At 42.5% G+C, this 23,797-nt stretch overlaps 1 protein-coding gene and 1 long non-coding RNA gene across 2 annotated transcripts; one reads left to right on the top strand and one right to left on the bottom strand.

The window, feature by feature from the left end:
• Window positions 1–20: 20 nt before the first annotated feature.
• Window positions 21–19,401, bottom strand: LOC122846283. Its single transcript, XR_006373211.1, has 5 exons — window positions 19,318–19,401; window positions 19,040–19,164; window positions 13,020–13,122; window positions 620–695; window positions 21–217 (listed from the first exon to the last, which is right to left on the bottom strand). It is a non-coding gene; the product is annotated as an uncharacterized LOC122846283 (long non-coding RNA).
• Window positions 18,699–23,084, top strand: col10a1a (collagen, type X, alpha 1a). The gene is made up of 3 exons (XM_044143130.1): window positions 18,699–18,804; window positions 19,085–19,208; window positions 20,628–23,084. Exons 2-3 carry the CDS (start codon window positions 19,100–19,102, stop codon window positions 22,460–22,462), a joined length of 1,944 nt encoding a protein of 647 aa, XP_043999065.1. The 5' UTR covers window positions 18,699–18,804; window positions 19,085–19,099; the 3' UTR covers window positions 22,463–23,084.
• Window positions 23,085–23,797: the final 713 nt, after the last annotated feature.

Genomic DNA, 23,797 nt, shown 5'->3' with positions numbered 1-23,797 from the left:
CATCCATCCAACGAGCCGTCCAATCATTTATTTATTATCTTCCCCTTAGGAGCAGCAGCCTAAGCAGGGAATCCCAGACTTCCCTCTCTGCAGCGACTTAGGCCAGCGCTTGCAGGGGAATCCTAAGGCGTTCCAGGGCCAGTCGGGAAGCAGAACCCCTCCAATGTGTCCTGGGTTTTTCTCTGGGTCGCCTCCTGATGGGGCGTGCCCAGAAACCCTGCAGACAAAAAAATATTTATTGCATTTTTATCCATGATCTTGTTCTTTTGCTTGCTTTCCAGAGCTCGTGACCCGTAAAACTGAGAGCTTCACCTTTTGACTCAGCTCTCTCTTCATCACAACAGACCAGTACAGAACCCACATGACTGCAGAAGCCACCTATTAATTCCCACTCCATTTTCTTCCACTTTTGTGAACAAAACTCCATAATACTTAATCACTCTTCTTAAGGCTGGACCTGAGCCTGAAATCACCTAAATGAATCTCAATACCTTAGCTGCCCCAGAGGTAAACTCCCTTCAGGTTTTGAAGAGAATCGGGGCCAATAGCCACATTGGGGGAGTTTAACTTTAACTGTCTGAAAAATATTTTATTTGACATTTTACTACTGTGTGCTAACCAGTGATGTGCGGTGAGGTTCATAGCTGATCCCTCTGTAGTTGGAACACACACCGTGGTCCCCTTGTTGAAATTTTCTGAAAATGAAAAGAAAAGAAAAGAAAAGCACTTTCAAGCGCACTTAAACACAGACAGGAGCTTTCTACTTTCACTTAAGTTGATTTGAAAGTGAAACATTTGATGCATTTAATGAGATGTTTTTACAGCTGCAGAGGTAATTTGGTACTTAAGTATAAGACCTGAAATTTTTTCCCTCCACCGCTCCCTAGTCTGGTCTGGGGCTGTGATGCTAACTTTATCTGTGATGGATCATTTGCTGATGGTTGTGTTCACTAAGCTTTCAGCATGTGTTCCAGCCCTGCGGGTCCAGATATAGCCTTAAATCAGAGAGCAATCACCACTGCGGTGACGTGGATCAGAGCATCCTAAATAAAGCTGCGTTGCTTCTCATTGTCTAAACACTGGAAACCACTTTGAGCTCTATAACATAACCTTGTGCAGCGCTAAACATATTGGTGAACGAAGCAACAAGACCATTGCGACAGCTGCTGTTATATGAGCCAGAAAACGCATTTCCCTCAAAGCCCATAAACTCCTGGGGAAGTACGTCTGAATGCTGTGTTTAGTGACAGCAAATATTGCACAGCAAAAGTTTTGTAAATGACAGAGCAAAGAGCACACATATATAAATAAAAGACTGTTTTAAATGCATTTAACAAATTTAGAGGAATGACCTTGATTTATTAATTTTTTTTAATATATGGAGTCTATTTTTAAACATAAGAGTAGAGTAAAATAATTTATGTTTCTCTTAGATGAAACAAGACTAAAAAATGCCTTCTGATTTTAAAATGGCTTTGTGAAACTTTGAATGCGTTCAAAGAACTTTTATTTTCTCTACCCCCAGGGAAATTCTAAACACGAACATTTTATTGCTCCTGTGTTTCTTTGAACTGTAAGCATAACATTTCTGAGCTCATTCTCTACGCTCTCTGTATAGTCTGGCACAGTCTGGTGAGACCTGGCTTTTTAACACTTGAAAAAGTCCCTCCCCGGTTTATAATGTCAGGCTTTGGCACATTTCCGACCTTTAATTTGGAGAGGGTGTTTCACAGTCGTGAAACTTACATAGATAATAGTGGATGAAAGTATAACTTCCAGAGCCTGCATTTGTGCAGGCATGGAATATAATTAGCTCAATTTCAATGAACTAAACCGCTAGTCTGTGACGTAAATGGTGGATGAAACTAAGGGTACTTCACGCTGAAACTACAAAGTGAAAGTGAAGAGATTAAAATAAGTGCCCTAACATGGAACTGCTTTATGATAAAGATCTTACAGCGATGGAAAGAAAAAAATGTGCAGCACTGCTACAACAGCTGGTTGAATTTTTAAAAATGCTAAATTTTCCTTATCTTTTCCTGTGTTGCAGCGTAAGAACAGGTAGCTTGATTTTATAATGTTTTAGAACATAAAATAACTGATTGCAAAGATCTTTCTGGAGATTTAGTTTGATTATTTTAAATTAATTAAGGACAATTAGGTAAGGTCAATGCATGGATAAATTACACAGCAACAAAACTATCAGAAAATGCTCAAGGTTGTCTGAAATTTTGTTGTGGTGAATTTTAGGAAAAGCCTAAACTGATATTTGAGAAATAGATGTTTAGTCCTTCTCTATTTCTCTATCATCACCATAGCTAAATTAGAACGCTTACTTTTCCTTAAATAGCAGACAGCAGTGATTACTGGGACTCCACACTTTTGATTTAATGTTGCATTTTAAAGTGGCACAGTGAGTTGTAGCTCTCCACCTTCTGCATATGTTCAGCTTTAAAACACTGATTCATGAGAGGACATGCTAAAAAAACAAAACAAAGAGAGCCGTTTCTCTGTCTGAGTCAAGCTGGTTGGTAGATTGACTGAAACACAGTGGACCTGGGCACAGCAGGATTTTCTTATGTTTCATTCCTGAATGCTTCTTGCTTGTCAAAGCAGGGTTTCCATAATTTTTTTAACAAAGCTGAAGTCAGAGCCATTCGGAAACATAGAGCCAGTGTGTTTTGTGTGTTTTTAGATGATTGCCTTGTGCCTATATCCAAGTATCACCCAGCTGACCCAAGCTGTTGCCCTTAGATGATGGAGCATTAGTTCAGATGTCTAAGAACAACCCAGTCTAACTCTCAATCATCAGAACACTAGCTTTACAAAATCAAAGATCAGCGTGCCAGCTATCGAACACGGTGGCAGCATCAGCTACCAAACAAGGTGGCAGCATCAGCTACCAAACAAGGTGGCAGCATCAGCTACCAAACAAGGTGGCAGCATCAGCTATCGAACAAGGTGGCAGCATCAGCTATCGAACACGGTGGCAGCATCAGCTACCGAACAAGGTGGCAGCATCAGCTATCGAACACGGTGGCAGCATCAGCTATCGAACACGGTGGCAACATCAGCTATCGAACACGGTGGCAGCATCAGCTATCGAACAAGGTGGCAGCATCAGCTATCAAACAAGGTGGCAGCATCAGCTATCAAACAAGGTGGCAGCATCAGCTATCAAACAAGTTGGCAGCATCAGCTATCGAACACGGTGGCAGCATCAGCTACCGAACAAGGTGGCAGCATCAGCTATCGAACACGGTGGCAGCATCAGCTATCGAACACGGTGGCAGCATCAGCTATCGAACACGGTGGCAGCATCAGCTACCGAACAAGGTGGCAGCATCAGCTATCGAACACGGTGGCAGCATCAGCTATCGAACACGGTGGCAGCATCAGCTATCGAACACGGTGGCAGCATCAGCTATCGAACAAGGTGGCAGCATCAGCTATCGAACACGGTGGCAGCATCAGCTATCAAACAAGGTGGCAGCATCAGCTATCGAACAAGGTGGCAGCATCAGCTACCGAACAAGGTGGCAGCATCAGCTATCGAACACGGTGGCAGCATCAGCTATCAAACAAGGTGGCAGCATCAGCTATCAAACACGGTGGCAGCATCAGCTACCGAACAAGGTGGCAGCATCAGCTATCGAACAAGGTGGCAGCATCAGCTACCGAACAAGGTGGCAGCATCAGCTATCGAACACGGTGGCAGCATCAGCTATCGAACACGGTGGCAGCATCAGCTATCGAACAAGGTGGCAGCATCAGCTACCGAACAAGGTGGCAGCATCAGCTATCGAACACGGTGGCAGCATCAGCTATCGAACAAGGTGGCAGCATCAGCTATCGAACACGGTGGCAGCATCAGCTATCGAACACGGTGGCAGCATCAGCTATCGAACACGGTGGCAGCATCAGCTATCGAACAAGGTGGCAGCATCAGCTATCGAACACGGTGGCAGCATCAGCTATCGAACAAGGTGGCAGCATCAGCTATCGAACACGGTGGCAGCATCAGCTATCGAACACGGTGGCAGCATCAGCTATCGAACACGGTGGCAGCATCAGCTATCAAACAAGGTGGCAGCATCAGCTATCAAACACGGTGGCAGCATCAGCTACCGAACAAGGTGGCAGCATCAGCTATCGAACACGGTGGCAGCATCAGCTACCTAACAAGGTGGCAGCATCAGCTATCGAACAAGGTGGCAGCATCAGCTATCGAACAAGGTGGCAGCATCAGCTACCAAACAAGGTGGCAGCATCAGCTATCGAACAAGGTGGCAGCATCAGCTATCGAACAAGGTGGCAGCATCAGCTATCGAACAAGGTGGCAGCATCAGCTATCGAACAAGGTGGCAGCATCAGCTATCGAACACGGTGGCAGCATCAGCTACCAAACAAGGTGGCAGCATCAGCTATCGAACAAGGTGGCAGCATCAGCTACCAAACAAGGTGGCAGCATCAGCTATCGAACACGGTGGCAGCATCAGCTATCGAACAAGGTGGCAGCATCAGCTATCGAACAAGGTGGCAGCATCAGCTATCGAACAAGGTGGCAGCATCAGCTATCGAACACGGTGGCAGCATCAGCTATCGAACACGGTGGCAGCATCAGCTATCGAACACGGTGGCAGCATCAGCTATCGAACACGGTGGCAGCATCAGCTACCAAACAAGGTGGCAGCATCAGCTACCGAACAAGGTGGCAGCATCAGCTATCGAACAAGGTGGCAGCATCAGCTACCAAACAAGGTGGCAGCATCAGCTACCGAACAAGGTGGCAGCATCAGCTACCGAACACGGTGGCAGCATCAGCTATCGAACACGGTGGCAGCATCAGCTATCGAACAAGGTGGCAGCATCAGCTATCGAACACAGTGGCAGCATCAGCTATCGAACACGGTGGCAGCATCAGCTATCGAACAAGGTGGCAGCATCAGCTATCGAACACGGTGGCAGCATCAGCTATCAAACAAGGTGGCAGCATCAGCTATCGAACACGGTGGCAGCATCAGCTATCGAACAAGGTGGCAGCATCAGCTATCGAACACAGTGGCAGCATCAGCTATCGAACACGGTGGCAGCATCAGCTATCGAACACGGTGGCAGCATCAGCTATCGAACACGGTGGCAGCATCAGCTACCAAACAAGGTGGCAGCATCAGCTACCGAACAAGGTGGCAGCATCAGCTATCGAACAAGGTGGCAGCATCAGCTACCAAACAAGGTGGCAGCATCAGCTACCGAACAAGGTGGCAGCATCAGCTACCGAACACGGTGGCAGCATCAGCTATCGAACACGGTGGCAGCATCAGCTATCGAACACGGTGGCAGCATCAGCTATCGAACACGGTGGCAGCATCAGCTATCGAACACGGTGGCAGCATCGGCTGCAAACAACTGAGACTGACACGGCCTCAGTTGGAGGATGATTTATACTTGGAAACATCAGGATATTCCAATAAGACAATAATCACAAACACATTAAAACTAGCTTGAAAAGCTTACATTTTAGCTTCTGGCATTCCTGAACCTCAGTCCTACTAACAGTTTGTGGACGGTGCTTTAAAGCAGGATTTGTGGCAGGAAACTTATCAATTTAAGCTACCCATATCATTATAGCGCGACCCACGTTTGGAGGCCTTGAGTCCCCGTCACGGGTTCGATTCCCGGACCCGGCGACATTTGCCGCATGTCTTCCCCCCTCTACTTCCCCATTTCCTGTCAGCCTACTGTCATATAAGGGGCACTAGAGCCCACAAAAGACCCCCTGGAGGAAAAAATTAAAAAAAATAAAATAAAAAATGTGGTGAAACATCCAGCCAGAGTTAATCTAAATGCTTGTTAATGGATGTAAAAATTGTCTAGTTTCTCTACAATTTGTTAAAGGGAAACTTGGTAAGTAGTACTAGGAGTAAAGGTATATATTTGAGCCTGCATTTATAATTTTGACATTGCATGTTTTACACAGAATCCAAAATAAATTCCAATTTGTCTACCCAAATTGAGTTATTTAAATAAAGCTGTCTGTTAAAATTCATTCCACGCTGAAAAAAAAAAAATCCCATTTCTGACGAGCATGACCAGCGACGGTTAGTAATTAAAATAATAAAAACACTGAAAGAATGAAATTTATTTTGAGTAAACTTATCATTTAAATCATTATTGTGCGCAGAGAGCAAAACAAACGGCTTTGAGTCCACATTCAACCGTGCCGCTGCATGGCAGTAGCTGGATCGGCGCACCAAATTAGACACAGACAGAAGCAAAGTGTCCTTGGAAAGAGGGTTTCTATTTTTGAGAAAATATGTTTGATCAAATGTCTTGTTCCTTTTTACAGAGCCATTTAAATCCCCATGCAGGATTTTCCAGACACTGTTCACCTGTCTGCCTCGGATATGATGGGATTTATGCAGCAGCTAGAACCACAGCTCCATCCGCGTGTTGCTGCAATCTAACCAGAAAGTGACTAGACCAACGTAAACACAGCAGCGGCAAAAAGGGCACCGGTATTAGAGCTGTAATTCTCTCTTCCTCTACCACACAACCTCAAATGTCCATATTTGGAGAATTTGTTTGAAATATGGATCTCCAAATAGCTGGAAAAGCCAGTCGGAGAGTCTTTAAAGTCTTGTATGTGCCATTCATCCAAGTCAGCAGTCCACCTTGAGTCATACAGACCAAAAAACGTCCAGCTCTAGCTTCAAGCTACAGAGGCAGGCATGTACTTAAAGGTTTTAGTTGCGTCTCAAAAGCTCATAACCTTTGAAAATGGTATTTACAGTAACTCCTGCAGCCAGGAGGAAAAGTAGAGACTTACAACTGGAGTTACAGAAGAGATTAACAGAGACTCACTGACGGGAAACAAGGTCAGTGACCAAAAATATACATCAGGCCTGTCCTCAAACATATTCCTATTTGCTGTCGTTGCAGTTAAATCTATACATGCGGCAAATGGAGGAGGGAGCTCTGGGATTATAATTATTACGTTAAGAGGAAGGGAACGTTTTACATGTGGATCAGGCCAGTTAACAGGTTTGCAGCTGTGGTCAGCAAAGACAGCTGCAGTGTGCCGAAATTACAGAGTACAATGATTCATTTTCTTTCTGTGTTTGAGACCATTCGTCCGTGCTGGGGTTTGGATGAGCTCCCCCTGTAAAAACAGGCTTTCCTCAGCAAAAACTGTTAGCTCATCAAAAAAAAAAAAAACTCTTTGTTCTGCTTAGCAACACGGGCAGACCACCTCGAAGATTCATTGTTCTGACGGAAAGCAAGGCCTTGCTAGTTTTATAGACGAAGTTTTATATACCTAAAGGCCACAGAAAACCCTGGAGTTTTATCCTTAGAAATATAAAGTGGGGGAGAGGGGAATAAGTATTGGACACATTATTTGTCTATGAACATTCTTCTGTACAAATAGATTTGTAGTAAGCCTATAAACATGAAATCTACACCAAATAACTACGTAACAAATCCACACATACAGATAAATCTGAATTAATTAATTTGGAAATGAAGTTATTTATCTTAGCATGAAATGCCACTTGAGGTAAGAATTAGACAAATATACAAATGTATTATTTTATTTAAAGCTTTTTGGGGATAATTAGAGCTACAGAACATCTCCTGTGTCTTGAATAAGTAACAAGAGCAATTCTGGTGTAATTTTTAAACATTCTTCCACACAAATATTCTTTATATCCTGAATACCTGGGATCCTGAAGTTCTTCTTGACTCTCTTTGCTACACTTTTGCAAACTCTGAAACAACAGAGAGTTTCATTCACTTTGTTTTTGGCCTGATTGTTGTCTCGGTTCCCCTTTATGTCCCCCCTTTGTCTCATTTTCAGGAATGCCATATTTTATTTCTCCTTCCTCAACTTGTGTAAAGTCTGGCAGTGTTGCAGCTCCAAACCATGATGTTCGAACCTCAGAACTTCCCTGTTGGACTGGTGCTTTAGTGGTGAAGTGTAGAGCCATTTCTCCTCCACGCTATATGCAGAAACAATCAAAACAGTGAAGACTGATCCAATATGACCAAGTTGTATTCTTCAAGAATTTCATTGGTTTAACCAAATGTTTTGGAGCAAATTTTATGTTTTTTGAAAAACATAAAGCTTAAACTTTATGTTTTTCAACAGTGCAGTGAGGTGATTGGATGATTTGGATTAACCCAAACTTAAACCCCATGATTTATGCTTGTTGTCATTTTTTTTTACATCACAAAAACATAAAAAGTAGTGGTGTGCGAACTTTTAATGTTGATTTATTCATTCATGCCTAATACTGGGGTTGGAAATAACATGGTGTTAATTCCATCTCATTAGAAATAAACGTATGTAAAGAATCCTTCAAATGTTTAATGCTTATTCTCCTTGCTGTTTTTTTTTTTCATTCTGTTGTCTTGGTAACTTAAAATAAATCCATGTATTTTGGGAGCAAGAACATGAAGTTGTTACAAGTGAAAAATATACAAAGGTTCACACATCCTGACCTCCTGGCTGCTGAAAACCAAAGTTTTTAACACTTCATTTAACATAAAAGCAGATCTAAAAGCTCCTTTAAAGATAAGTTAAAGCATAGCCCTCTGAAGCTCAACAAAGTTTAAATTACAGGTAATTTCATGCCATTGTTCAGAATTACAAAAACAGTTCAGTTCAGTTAATGTTTCCTAAACCTTTCTGAATAAATGCTTGATAAAAGCAACAGTTAAATTTAGTACTGGAGGTATGTTGCATTTAAGATTTGTTTTATGTGAATGTCAGGTAGAGTCCCAGACTTGTGGCCAGGCGGTCTTAATGTTCGACGGCTCGCATTTCGGTGGGTAATCAGAAGGTGCACTGATTGGAAGAAATACCCTAAATCCATGCAGTGTGAGATAGCTTTCCATTTCCACAATTGCATGCCGCATGAGGCTCTGAACAAATTCCCCAAACACAAATGTGTTTGGACTCAGTATCTAACATCGGCAATTCTCCTTAAAATATCCTAGAAGTATGAAGTCTGGCCATGTAAAGGCCTTGAGCAAACATGAAGGGAAGCCAGCTACCAACATGCAAACTATGTGGAACGAAGCTCCAGTTTGTTTTTCTTCCTTTTGATTTATTCTTAGATGAGCTATCGTCTGTATTTTACAAGTAAAAAAACTCCAAAACAAGTGCTCTACAAATGAACATTCTGAAACAGCAGATGTTGGTTTCTGTCATAACTTTGGATTTAAGCTCCACATATGTAGTCTACTGCCTAAACAACTTAGATGTCAAATTTAAAAGACTTCATCTTTTGCTTCCTGGTTACAGCAGATGAACTTTGATGAAGCATTTTCTGTTTTTTTTTCTGGTTGCACATGCAAAATCTGAACAAACAGAAAAGCACATCCAGAGTAAAAAGACCTGGGTTTTAACATGCATCTGCTTCAGTCTATTTGATTTCAGGGTCTGTTAGCAGTCTAAATATCGACTGAGGATTAAACACTTTCATTGTGGTCATGAATATCTTGATACTTTTTGATTTCCTTGCTTTTAACCCGAATCAATATTTTTTTTTCTCTAGCGTTGAGTGTATTTCTGAGCCCCTTGTTGAGGTAGATCCCATTAGTCAGATGTCAGCAAAAGAAAATTAAATAAAATGGTTGCCAGTGCTGTGGCAGGTTGCTGTGGGAGTTAGAAGAATGACAAACAAGATTTCTTGGACATTTATAAAAACATCCTATCTCACAGTGTCCCCTCCCTTAATAATCTGGGTACAGATGTCTGCGCATCTACAAACAAAAAGGACAGATAAACAAAAGCCTGACATGCTTTTAAAATGTCGTACAGTGGAACAAAATTATTTTGAACCTCAGAAAATGTCATTTTGTATGTCCTAATTCACAAAATACATTTTACCTTTCATCTACATGCATTTTGTTTTTCTTTCTTTCTATTCCAGACCTAATTTTGATGTGTGTTATAAATCATTAGTCTGATATGGCAACAAATTCTCCACAGTAGTGGAGCAGGGATGCAGATTTAAACCTGCAGGTATCTTTTGTCCCTGTGGGTTGAAGAAGATCCACAATATTTTCAAACTTGTTTTTTGAAAATTGTTGAAATGATTGTCATTGTAGCCCTTACAGAACAAAAAGATGTTGTGAAATCACATAACGCATAAGGTAAATGTGGAATCGGGATGTCTGTATGGCTAGTTTGTATGTGATCAACTGTGGTGACTTGGAATGACACGAATAATTTATCACCCATTACAAATTCATGATCGCACAAGATTTTTTTACGAGAGTTATGTTTTGTTTTTTATCATTGAAAGCTCTAAGGCAGCATGACATAAAGACAGCATGTGATCTTTTGACCAGAACTGTACGTATTGCAACATTTATTGCAATTTATTCAATAAACGTTTTGTGTGTCAGCCTGAAGACTGTCCATGTACCTGCCACATGTGCCCCAACTCAACGAGGTGCATCCTTTTATAAAAAGATGGATCCAAAAGGAAGAGGACGTGAGCAGCACTCAGAGTGAACAAAAGCATCTTGCAGACATTACTGCTTCTATATTTTTAGTGGTACAAAGTGGACAGGATGATATTGTTTAAGTATATTATTTAAAGTAGGAGGATTCTCATTCAAGCACAGTTGGTCCTACTGTTTCAACCTGCAGTTGGAGCATCTACCCACACAACGTTCATCAGCCGGCAAAATAAACCTCCAAACCACACCGGACCAAGCCTCAGTCCCAACAATGTCTCGGACACACCGTGCATTAAACTCCATCTGACTTCCTCCAGCCGAGTCTTTATATACAAAAGTCACACTCTGAGATATGTGAAGTGTGTGGGCCTTAACTAACAGTTTGCCTCCTGCACTTATTTTGAGACAGACATGGCTTGCACCAAATATAGTGCACACAAGCGAGACTTGTCTTCCCTCTCCACAGGTCATTATGGTTCAGAGTTGGCTGTGCTCGCAACTGACTTAGGTGGGATCACGTTGTGGAAACAGTGTTTCTAGGTTGTCAATTTGCATTTCAGGCACAGAAACTGTCATTATTCGCTCCGCATCATCCCACCTCCTGTCAGCATCAACAGCAAACTTTCTGATGAATGACTGAAAAAACTGGTCAGCTCTTTAATCAGTCGTCTGAAAACAGAAAGCTCTCAGCACAGCTGCGAGCCCAAAAAGACTTGGTCGTCTGAAACTGACAGGCAGGGCAACAACAGCACTAATGAAAGAGGCAGCCATGATTTTAATGGAAACTTTGGAGAGTCTGCAGAGATCCACAGCTCAGGTGGGAGAACTGATGGAACAACACCAATCTGGCCTTAATAAATGACTGGCAAGAATAGAGCAATTGTTGAATTAAAGGCCTAAGAGGCCATACTTGAGGTTTGTCAAGTGTACAGAAAAGTGTTCTGGTCTGATGAGAGTTTTTGTCCAGTCGGAGGCCGAAAAACGACTACAGACGAGGGTGGAGTATCTGTTTCCAGCAGGAAAATTACCCTCGACATACAACCAGAGTTACAATTAATTACAAGTATGTGAATGAAAAGCCCAATTAAATTTCAGGCCTAAATCAAACTGAGAATCTGTGTCAAGACATATCTATTTATATTCCCAGATGCTCTCTATTCAAACTGGCTGAACAGAGATTTATAGCAAAGATCAATTTGCAAAACTCAGTCAAAATGCTCAAAGGTGATCGAGACGTACCTCAAAAGATCTGCCACTGTAGCTGGAGTGGAAGTTGGTCCCACAAAGTATTGAGCGGAAAACAGATTTGTCATTTCCATGCTACCTTGTGTCGGACAATAACGTAAAACCTTAATGAAACACATTGAAGTTTGTGCATGCAACAGGTCAAACTGTGAAATCAATTAAGGAGTGTGAATACTTTTGTAAGGCACCGTAAGCCAGCCTCTGTCCATTGTGTTTCCGTATCTCACACTCATTTTTTTTATTTGCATAAGAAACATTTTCTCTGGCTTCGTGGGACAATTTTATTTTATTCTTGGAAATAGAAATCTTCCAACAGTAAAATACTGAGAGGTCTTGTTTTGTTTGTCAGTTTTACATTTTCCTGCAGTGACCGAACACCGACATGTTTGGGTACAGCTTGACAGTTTTCCTATTTAATCACTCTTACTTTAAACAACCGCAGACGAGCCAAAAAATAAGGCAAGGTCATTAAAAATCTTGCATAATAAGTTGGCATAAAAGGAGGAGGAATCTATTTATACACATCTGACTTTTTCACCTTTTTAATACATGTGCGTGTCCGTGTGGCTTTTAAGGGCACTGTAATAAGGTCTGGCGAGTAATTTTATTAGTTTCTGACCGCTGCAGATCTTAAAGTCTGATTTTCTCCAAAGCAGCTTTGAGAACAGTGCCTCTAACCAACAGCTGAGTCAGATGTTTCCTTAAATAAATGCACAGCGCTTTATGGAAACAGAAACAATCCAACTGGAGGGGGTAGGGGGAAAGTGCCACTTGTCTAGGTTGGCTGGAAATCAGTAGGTGCTGGCTTTTCTAAAAGCGTGTGGAGCTGCAGTTTTCGCCGGCAGACTTATGATAGTATCTCAAGTGTACGGCGATCGCCAATTTCCCGCAATTCCCAGCTAATTATTTTTAATAACATCGCAAATTTAATACTAATCTTTTAATTGTATAACTATGCAACGTACAATTTTAGATCTGCATGATATCGATACCTGTGAGCGACTAAGGAGCTGCAAACTGAATTTATCCTTCCCCTCATTTCCTTGTCAATCTGGGTTTCAAACTGGTGACCTCCCAGACAACATCCTTGATTTCTAGTTACTTTTACACTTCCGGCTCCATTTAGGTCTATGTTTGTTTTCAAGACCCTGTAATTTCCCCACCGATCACTCAGAAGGGCCCCCGTCAAGTCTACCATTCATAAAGTTTAAAGTAGCTCTTAGTGGTTCCAGGAGTTTATTGAAACATTAAATTTGTATCCATGCAGTGATGGTGTATCTTTAGATGTTGCTAAGACTCACGTGCTTCGCTGGGTCTCTTTACATCAACCGCCAATTATGCTCTTCTCTTTGGGTGTGGGTTGCGCCTCGGTCAGTATGGCGAAGAAACCAGAAACATCAATTCCTGGGCAGCGGAGAGAACAAAAACAGACAAAATGCAAAAACCTTCCTTCCAAACACTGTTATCATCTCAGAGTGGAAGCACAAACATGGCGACTATTGCCAGTAACACCGTCCAGAAGTGCTCTCGGGGGAACATTGAGAAATCCACAGGTCATTGTTTGGCTTGGACAAGGCCTGAGAGACGAAAAGGACAAAGACAGAAAGTTTTGCCCTGTCATGGTCTCCCATGCTTGTTTTTTTTATGTTTCACTTCCTGTGTTTCACTCGTCCAGTGTAAAAACAGTAAAGCATCCATCCTTGACCTCACTTTTTTATCTCATTACAGCCTGAACGTTGGTGTACTACGCTCAATTTGATAAGCAACACAAACTACATGTTTTTTGTTTGTTTGCTTTTATATATAAAATATGATTTCAATCTGGAGAGACTCACAAAGAGAAGAAAATAGCAGTTAAAAAGATTTAATGGTGCAATTCTTTGGCGCTCGGACCCGGCAGAAGACCCCGAGCCGAGGATCGCCGTGAGCAGGCGGTCTGCTCGGCGAGCTTGGATAGTCTTCCCCCCCAGGACCGAACCTGGTGGTGGAGCGGAGCATGGAGATGGGAGAGCACGGAGGATCCTAGAGTATGTCCCTCATGGTGAAGGTGGAGATGGGGAGGAGGTGGGTCGTAGCACGGCTGACGAGCAGGAAGCCCCGAGGGTAGCTTGAACTCTTGAAGGTGTCCTTGGATGACGATTGGCTGGAGCGGCGTGGAGCTCCGTTCCGGATTGGCTGAGGCCAGGCGTGGTGATTAGATGATGTGGTGAAGCTGGTCGAGTCTCCCAGTTTGAATTTTCGCCTAAGCTCCATAACTGTACTGTGGATTTATATTCAGTTTAAAAACTCTTTCTGTCTCTAGATGGACCAGGTTTTGTCCATCTAGAGACAGAAATTATTGCTTATTCATTCACGTTAAGCTCTATTGGATTGAATTAAGCATGTCTATGAAGGTCTGTTTTCAGGTTTTGCCACAGAATCATGAGATGTGGTTCTGGACTTTGACTAGGCCATTCTAACTGATGGATGTGGTTTGATCTAACCCGTTATTTTGTAGCTCTGGCTCTATGTTTGGGGTCATTGTTCTTGTAGAGGGTGAACTCGGGCCCCAAACTAAAGTTAATAATTTAGTTTTTCCAGAATTCATCTTCTCATTTTCTTAACCAGTTTCCCTCTTCGTGTTGATGAAAACAATCTACCAGACTTAATTCTTCCGTTGCCATGTCTCGCTGTAATGGTGGCGTGTTCAGGGTGTCGTGCAGTGTTAGTTTTCCACGACTTGTGGCACTTTGCATGACAGCCAAAGTGTCCAAATTTGGTCTCGTCTGGCCAGAGCCACTTATATCCCATGTTTGCTGCTTTCCTCGTTGGACTTATGGTAGACTGCAAATTGCCTTGCAACGACTCGCTTCCTGCCACACTTCCGTAAAGGTCAGACGCGTGGGGTGTGTTTTTTCTGCAGTTCCTCACCAAGTGGCGGTATTTTTGGCTGCTTATTTGGTTATTGGTGTCCTTGCTGGAGCAATAATCCAGCACTGACCAACAAACTCACCAACATCAAGCCATGTGTTGGCCAGTTTGTTGTTTTCAGACGGTGAATTAAACAGTGTGATGGTTCAGCTTTGGGATACTGTTCTATAACCTCATCCTGCTTTAAATTTCTCCACAACTTTCTTCCTAACCTCTCGGCTGTGGTTTTCATCTTAAGGGTGTTGTTTGTTCACAACTGTTCACTACCAAACCTCTGAGGCCCTCGTAGAACATGCGCATTCATACCGAGAGTAACGTTGAATCCTTTTGCAAATGAGGTGACTTCCAACTGCAAGAGATTGCAACAGATGTGGCCGTACGCCACGGTTTCCAGGTTTTATCTATTAAAACCTTGAAAGCCATGAATCCTTTTCCACCTCACAGCAATGCGCAACTTTGTGTTGGTTTAAATGTAAAATCCCAAGAACTACATTGAAGCTTGTGGTTGTAACCTCACAAAATATATATATATAAAAAAAATGTAAAAAGTGCCAGGGATGTGAATATATTTGCAAGGCAGTGTTCATTACACTGATGAGGACTGTTGCATAACCCACATGTGAAATGACTGTGTGAAAACAGGAGGCTCCCAAGCATTTGGTTGCACTCACTGACTTTGGGAGTGTTCTTAATTGGCTGTTAACTGACTTTACTAAATTCAGTAAAACCATTTTATGCCATATGTTAACTCAACGGCATGAAACTGAACGCAAGTGTTTTACGGGGAGGCACTAATGATAATATAGGGAGTGAAGCGACTGCAGTTTTTTTAAGCTAATTCCTAATGGTTTCTACAAAGACGGCAGCAAACCACATTAATATCCTGTCGGGATGACACGACCACATTAGAGACAACTTTTTATTGCTCTTTTGTGGATTTCAGTACAACAATAAAGTTTTTCCCACAGAGGAGCACTGGTGTGTTCAGAAAATAAATAATTTCTAATTCAGGTCCTCCATATATTTGTTTGAAGATGCTCAAATTATTGCTCTCGGAGGATGGAACCAAACATGCGGAGGATCTTTGCAAGTGGCAAAATCAATTCAACATTCAGTTAGATCAGATATTTACACACACTGAGTGAAAAGACACTGCTTGACATTAAATCTGACTAACATCAAGTCAACTGCTCACCCCAGAATCATGAGAGAGATCGTTTTTAGATTTTCAGTTTCAATGTTCTTCAAATTATAAAGTTTGAGTCCATTTTATTAGTATTTCATAGAACTACATCTACACTGCCAGAGTTGGGTTAAACATTATGGTTATCCCTCCAGAACCTCTTCTAAATACATCGCTGGACAGGGTTGGGTTTGCATGCCTCCTACTTACATATACCGTTTTAGCTCTGTCCACAAACTTTCTAGGGAACGGAAATTAAGGCTTTAGATGGTCACCCAAAAACACTGAATTGTATGCCCTTAAGCAACTTTGTCACTAATTTGGTGGTGTTGTCAGGGTCATTTGTCTAAGTCAAATATTATCTTCTGCCCACGTTTTAATTTCCTGCCCGATGTCTTGCAATTATCCTACATGAAATGACGGCTTGTTCATGGTGTACCCAACCTCTCAATCATTAACTGCTGGAGATAGGCACCATGTGTGTCCCTGCACAGCAGATAAAGGAAATGGATTTGTGCATGACTTCTTCTTCACCAAGTGGCTGTTTAGCTCAAGTAGGCGCAGGACTCATTGAATTGCGAACACTGAAACTCTGCTAGCAGCTTCAGTGATACAAGGGAGCTCATTTTTCAGTGGTACTTTGCAATAAAATATTATGTTTTCAAATGTAGAGATGTAGTGGTTGACATCATTTTTTGTGCTTTTTCTGAAATGGCATAGTAAATTTGTGTATGTAAACTGATGGATTAAATAAATTACTAAAAAACACAAACATACTAACTGACCTAAATTAAAAGTTGTATCTACCTTATAAAAAGGCTTTTGTGTCTTTTTACATAATGCATATAAATATCTGGTTTTAGGTGCATTTTTGTCATTGGTGCATTTTAACTCAGTCTGCGTCTTTCTTGCATGCCGTGTCTCCCGTCTTAGAACATTTGCAAATGAAGATCACAAATTACATTACTTTTATTTGACAGGATGAGTGAACATAAACAATACTTGCCAAACATGATTAAGTACTCGGAGCAAGAGAAGGTAGCATTTTGGAAAATTGCAGTTAATTTGGGTCTAATTTACACACAAAAAAAGAGAGAGAGGGGGGGGGGGGGGGGGATTCAAACGAGCCCTATTGGGAGGATCTTTAATTAAACTTGTGGTGAAAGACGCCTGTCGGAGTCACGTGCGCTATAGACGCCTCGTATAGAAACCCAGCGAAGGCCTCAATCACACAGCTCATCATCATTTTGTCAAATATACACATGTTGCCTGCATGATGTGCGCACATTAGAGACGAACACGTGCTATAAATGGCCGCGCGATGGTCAGGGAGATTTGGGAACGGGGCACGGGACTACCCTACACATCGTTTATGGCTGCTGGTGTGTTAGAGAACATGTGATTATTTGGGTGTATGCATTTCCTATGTGGCTGGGCCTGAAGCTGTGAAATTACAGTCGGAAGATCTCAAAGTAAGCAAGGTGGAGGGTAAGGGAGGATAACTCAGAGGCTGACTGAGGAAATACAACATCACATCACGACAGGAACCAGATTTACTGGAGCAAATGCAACCCAAGCCCTGGGTAATACATGTGCTCAGAGAGGACCAAAAATAATGCATGACCACAAGGGTATGGCTGTGAAAAATCTGCTGTGCGCAAATGAAAACATGCCCCCTGGTGGCTGAGCGGTTGCACTGCGTGTACTCAGATGTTAAGATAGAGGCACTTTAACGTCCAAAGATGCAAAAACGAATAAGAAATCTTAAAAATGTACTTCATGCTGTATCGTAACTAGACCAATCTGATCAAATAATGTGGATATTGAAGTTTAAATAACATGATAGTCCCTTTCAATATTGTCCTATATTAGTTCTTTAAATATTTTTACTCATTCAAAAAAGTCCAGATAACTCTCCTCCCTAACAAATCATGACTTCAATTCACTTTAGTTAATTTCTATAGCGCCAATTCACAACAAATGTTGTGTATTTTTTTATTTTTAAAAAAAACAAACAATAATTTCAGTTCATACATACATTTCAACTGATCTTAGTTATCAAACCCATAATTTATACAGTTTGCAATGAAGAGTAACTACATTAAATGCTATTAAATCCTCACAGCAAGCTTCGTATTGGTAGAAATTGTTTGACCCATTTTCAGAAAGTGTTATGTACAAATTTTGTTTCCTGGATGCAAACATTATAGATAACCAGTTTTTCAAATTAAATATTGCATAAAGTGGTTATATTTTTTCTCTTTTGGGGGTTAGAAAATAAAATGCAAATTGAGTGAGAAGAAAATGAGGAAAGGAAGAAAAGAACTACTATTACTGCTCATAAACATGCCTCTGTCATTTCATATGTCAATATATGAATGTGGAAAGTAAACAAAATAGACAAAACATTTATGTAATAGCTGGAAGGACTGATCATAGGAAACATATTGAAAAACGAATTAAATAGCTAAAGAAATTTTAAAAATAATAAATAGTCATAATAAAGATGATGAGTTTGTAATCCTTACAAGAATTAGAAAAAAATAGAAAAGTAATAAATCTAAGGGATAAAGGTCCACTGAAGCCCACCAGCAACCAGGCCGATCGATAACTATACAGGTACCAAATGGGATCAAACTATTCCTCAAATTCCTCAATACAATTTTCCTTTATTAAGATTTTATTTCAAGAAGAGGGAAGACAGAAGAAAATGTGATAATCATGTGTCTGGATATTCAAGACATGGAGGCACTCTGACGTGACATGCCCGCTTTGGGGAGATCTGTCTGCTAATTACACCCTAGCTCTAAGGAGGGAGGTGCTTTTTTGGTGAGTTTTTTTAATGATGCGAGGGGCAGATATGGTATAAATACCCACATCATTGAACTGGAGGGCAGCATATCCTCAGTTGTGCTCCTACCCTAAGGATATACAGCGGCACCAGGAGCTCTCTGGTGCAGAAGAGATTTGGTTTTCTTCCCCTTTGGATGCCGGTATGTTCGACCTTCCTCTTCCACTCTGAGTGTGTCTTTCTGTGGAGAAGCCATAGCAGAGATCTAGGCTTTCTCTAGGCCTTGGCTCAATGGAGAAACAAGTAGAACTTCAGGATGCTTCACTGGCAATATTCAGAAGCTCCTGCTAACAGACTTCTTGTGTGCCGATTTGCAGCTTCAGTGTTAGAACAAATCTCTGTACGACATGATAGCAAGTGATGCTAGGAAGATTTACCTGTGGGACAGTTGTACTGACAATCCCTTTTCTTTTTCCCCACAGGTTTGAGCTTGCAAGATGGACCTACGAGTGGCAAGCATCCTCCTTCTCATCGTGGCCTCTGCAGCAGCCACTGGAAAGGGCTACGTGGTGAAGAAAGTGGTGCCCATGAATGTTAAGAGCCACGGTGAGCAAAATGCAATCTTGTACACAAGCTGTTGGCTTTTCAGTTTTTTTTCTAAATGAAAAATTAAGCAAGATAATCAGCATTTCTTCAACATAGAAGTCATTGTTACCTCAGCCGAAGTTCGTGACGTCTTGAATCTTGAAGAAATTAGCCAGTTTCATACGACTGATGCACACAGGCAGGCAGATGCTGATCACAGCTGTGTAGGATTTTTAAAAACTGAACTCCACTTTGCTGAGCGGCAGTGCCGCGCTCTGATTGGCTGCGGCAGCGGACCTGCCTCTCTCCACTCATGGTCTCTGTTTAGACGCAGAATGACAAACCTGTTCAGTCAGTGCAGAGTCAGACTCTTGTCTGCTTCTGGAAGTTGAAGAATCTGATACGTTTTTACAGTTTTTTGTGGGGTTTTTTTAGTTCTTGTTTAATTTTATGTTTTTAAGAGACTGATGTACAGAAGTTCCCCGTAGCATTTAAACATAAAATGTTTTGACAAAATGCAAAGTTATAGAACTGCACTTGTAATGTTATACATATGCACATTTTTATGCTGTTTTTTTGTTTGTTTGTTTGTTTGTTTGTTTTTAGTGAGATTACTGCTTCTTTAGATCAAAGATAGAATCTAGCTCCCTGTGCATGTTTGCAAGCCCTCCACAAAGAATTGGATCTGATGAGTTTTCCAGACCAGTCACAAAAAAACTAACACAAAACACAAAACACCACCTTAAAATATAAATGTTTCTTTTTTCTTTTTTTTTTTAGGTTTTTTCAAAAAGGCATTGCAAATATTCCATGTTGCATTTCTGCGAGTAAACACCCTTGTTTTTATTTCCAGAAATGAGCTGTTTGTATATTAGTTTTGGTTTCGACACAGGCAATTACAGCCCAGTAACCCAGTGGTATGGTTTTTTTGCCTGGGTGTGCCTGCTTAACACAAAACTCAAGACATCTGGTTTTGCTTTATCCGAACTGGGCCAGAATTAGCCAGAGTACTGTAGGCAGAGTGAGAGAGCGAGAGCTGAGGAGAGAGAGAGGGATGCTTTCACTCAAACACGTGACCACAATGAAAAAGAATAGAACAAGCGCATCTCAATTAGACCCAATCAGATACAAGGCCCATTATGTCTTTTAGATGAATTTATTTGCATTTTATTTTGTTAAAATTGGATCGAGAACTCTTCTAATAGCTCCATTTTAAAATGAATTTGAATCAATTACATTCCAACGCAAATGGCAATGATCAAAAATCGTGTCACTGAATGGGACCAGTTGAGAACATGAACCAAACATTTTAGAGATTTTTTTATTTTTTGAACATGCATGATGGTGGCTCAACACAACCCAACAACCAAAGTGTAATTTCAATATTTTTTGACTGTTTTGGTTTTGGTACTCATGATGATCCCTCTTTCTCTCTCACAGTGGTATCAGTGGCAGGTGAGCCTGGTCCTCCAGGAGAGCCTGGCCCCGAGGGACCTCAAGGCCCACCTGGCCCCCCAGGTCAGGATGGCGTAGGTTATTCTGGACCTCAAGGGCCCCCTGGACCTCCCGGACAACCTGGCCGCTCCATCGCTGGCAAACCTGGAACTCCAGGTGGACCTGGCAAACCCGGCATCCCTGGAGCACCTGGTGATAGGGGAGACACTGGAGCCCCTGGCCTTCAGGGACCAAGGGGAGCTCCTGGTTCTCCTGGAAGCCCAGGACCTGCTGGTCTGTCTGCAACTGGCAAACCAGGACCTGCTGGCCTTCCTGGAGCAATGGGACCAAGAGGAGAGCCTGGCTTGAAAGGTCATCCAGGTATTCCTGGACTTCCTGGGGCTAAGGGTGATAGAGGGATTGGAGCTCCTGGACCTCAAGGTGAAACAGGACCTCAGGGACCTATGGGTCCAACTGGAGCAACCGGTGCACCCGGAATCGGAAGGCCAGGCAAACCAGGTGCCAATGGTGAGCCAGGAAAGTCAGGTAGCCCAGGTAGAGATGGTTCTCCCGGCCCCATGGGACCACAGGGACCCAAGGGACACACTGGTGCCCCAGGTGTAGGTCTTCCAGGTAAATCAGGTGAGAATGGTGCCCCCGGTTTGCCTGGTCCTGTTGGGCCTAAGGGTCATCAGGGACCTTCTGGAGCTCCTGGTGCCCCTGGAGTTCCAGGATACGGAAAGCCAGGTGCAAATGGTGAGAAGGGAGAGAGGGGAGCCTCAGGTAGCCCAGGTGCCACAGGTCCAAAGGGAGAGCAGGGCCCAACAGGTTATACTGGGGCTACTGGTGCCACTGGCCCAATGGGTCCATCTGGACCTCAAGGTGAAAGAGGTTTCCCTGGAGCCACTGGCCCTGCTGGTCTTAAAGGTGACACAGGTCCAAGTGGACCTCAGGGACCTAAGGGACACAAGGGAGATCAGGGAGCACAGGGTTTCCAAGGCAAACAGGGTTATCCAGGGGCAGCTGGTCCTCCTGGACCCAGAGGGGCCACTGGACCTGCAGGTGACAAAGGTGATGGTGGTGCCCCAGGTACCCCAGGTGCTCCAGGTATCCCAGGGCCTGCTGGACCCAAAGGACACACTGGTCGCCCTGGTGAGCCAGGTGCCTCTGGATCTGATGGATCTCCAGGTCCCAGAGGACCTGCTGGACCACAAGGACCTTCTGGTGCTACTGGCCCTAAGGGACATCCAGGTCTCCCTGGACCTCCTGGTCCTGCTGGTTTGGCTGCAAAGGGTGTTTCTGGACCTCAGGGTCCCCCTGGTCAACCCGGTGAGCCCGGAAGTGATGGAGAGCCTGGCCCCGCTGGCCCTCCTGGTCCCCCTGGACCTCCTGGTGAGGTTGTCTTCGAGAAGGGCATGGGACTGAGTGAGGTTATGGTCAAGTCCCCCATGTCTGCATTCACTGCAGTTCTGGCCACTCCCTACCCTGCTGCTGGCACTCCCATCAAGTTTGACCAGATTGTTTACAATGCTGAGAATCACTATGACCCTGAGTCAGGAATCTTCACCTGCCATGTTCCTGGAGTTTACTACTTCTCCTACAGCATCCATGTCAATGGAGCTCATGCCCTGGTGGCTCTGTACAAGAATGGCCAGCCAATTATGTTCACTTATGATGAGTATAACAAGGGTTTCCTGGACCAGATGTCTGGTAGCGCTGTCCTCTTGCTCGATGAGCAGGACACAGTCTACGTCCAGATCCCTGATGAAGAGGCCAATGGTGTCTTTGCTGCAGAGAATGTCCACTGCTCTTTCTCTGGATTCCTCATTGCCTCAACGTGATACGTTGGCGCAGAAGTTTCCAAAAAGCCAACCAACTAATTTTGCAATCTATTTCTCAAAGTAAAACTCCCTGTTCATTTACCGCAACCCAACAGACAGGCAGTGCAACCTTCTTGAGGAATAGTAGCATCTTAACTTGAAAACTACAAGAAATGGGTGCTAAAAAGAAGGAAAACTAATTTATGAAAACAGTTGATTTAAGGAGGGAGAAAGCAATACACAATGTTCCAGTGATGTTTTGTAATGTAAACAGCATGTGAAATCGAGGTGTTATAACTGTGTTGTGTCTAAAAGTTTTTTTTTTTTTCACACACTGCTCCTTTTATACTGACTTAAACTGATGTCTTTGAACTTAATGTCTGTCTTCTTTGTTTTTGTACAATTTTTTTTCTTTTTTTTTTTCCTTTGGGCATGGAAGGGAACAACAATCTTATCAAAGTACATTAATTCTTCTCTGTGCAACATGTTTGTGACTAAATGTGACTTGAATATATTGTGAAATATGGTGATCAAATTGACTTTTGTTTCTAAACACAAACTGTTTCAGCAACAACATTGTTATAACCCTTGACATGCATTGTGTCATGTAAAACGAGACCAAAATAAATAATGTCTTACTGAATCTTTGGCCTCAAGACTCATTTTTATGGAAGCATTTCACTTAATAAATATTATTTATGTCTACTAAAACCTTCAGTAAAACCCTATTAATATGATAAATATACAGAAAATTTTGATCATAACATGCATCTCCCTAATTGGAAAAACTAGAATCGACCTCAATTCAGTGAGATCTCAAGATAAGATTCCACAACCTGTGACAAAGCCTTTTCTTCACGCTGAGGGACCAAACCTCATCTAAAACATCAAAGATTACCACCAGATTCATGGAGGGCTGAGGGTGGGATGGTCTGCCAGCTCTTTTGACCCCAACCCCATTGAACACTTGTGACACATGTTGGAATGTGCTGTTTGTGCCAGATTGAACAATGCAAACACATTGGTTGATGTGCATCGAATGCTGGTTGAAGAAGAGAATATCATTCCGACTGCAGCGTGTGAACAACCTGGGAACGGGAATGAGGACGAGACACTGGACTGTGATTGTTGTGCACAGTTCCTTCACACACCACTGAGGCCCCTTAAAAAGGGATTGACTTGGCAACATGGGAAAGTTTTGTTTTGTTTCATCAAACTTCAATCCTCTAATGACACCAGCCAAGAGTCACAGTTTAGGGTCGACCCGTTTGGGACTGACAGAGAAGATTTATCACATTTGTCAGGGTCATATGTTAAACTGTATCATCCAAAGATTCAACGAAGCAAAACTGGTCT

The sequence above is a fragment of the Gambusia affinis genome, linkage group LG16 (assembly GCF_019740435.1).
Source record: "Gambusia affinis linkage group LG16, SWU_Gaff_1.0, whole genome shotgun sequence".
In the NCBI taxonomy this organism is placed as follows: Eukaryota; Metazoa; Chordata; class Actinopteri; order Cyprinodontiformes; family Poeciliidae; genus Gambusia; species Gambusia affinis.
The sequence above is the reverse complement of the archived record's forward strand: the minus strand, read 5'-3'. Positions and strand labels throughout refer to the sequence as shown.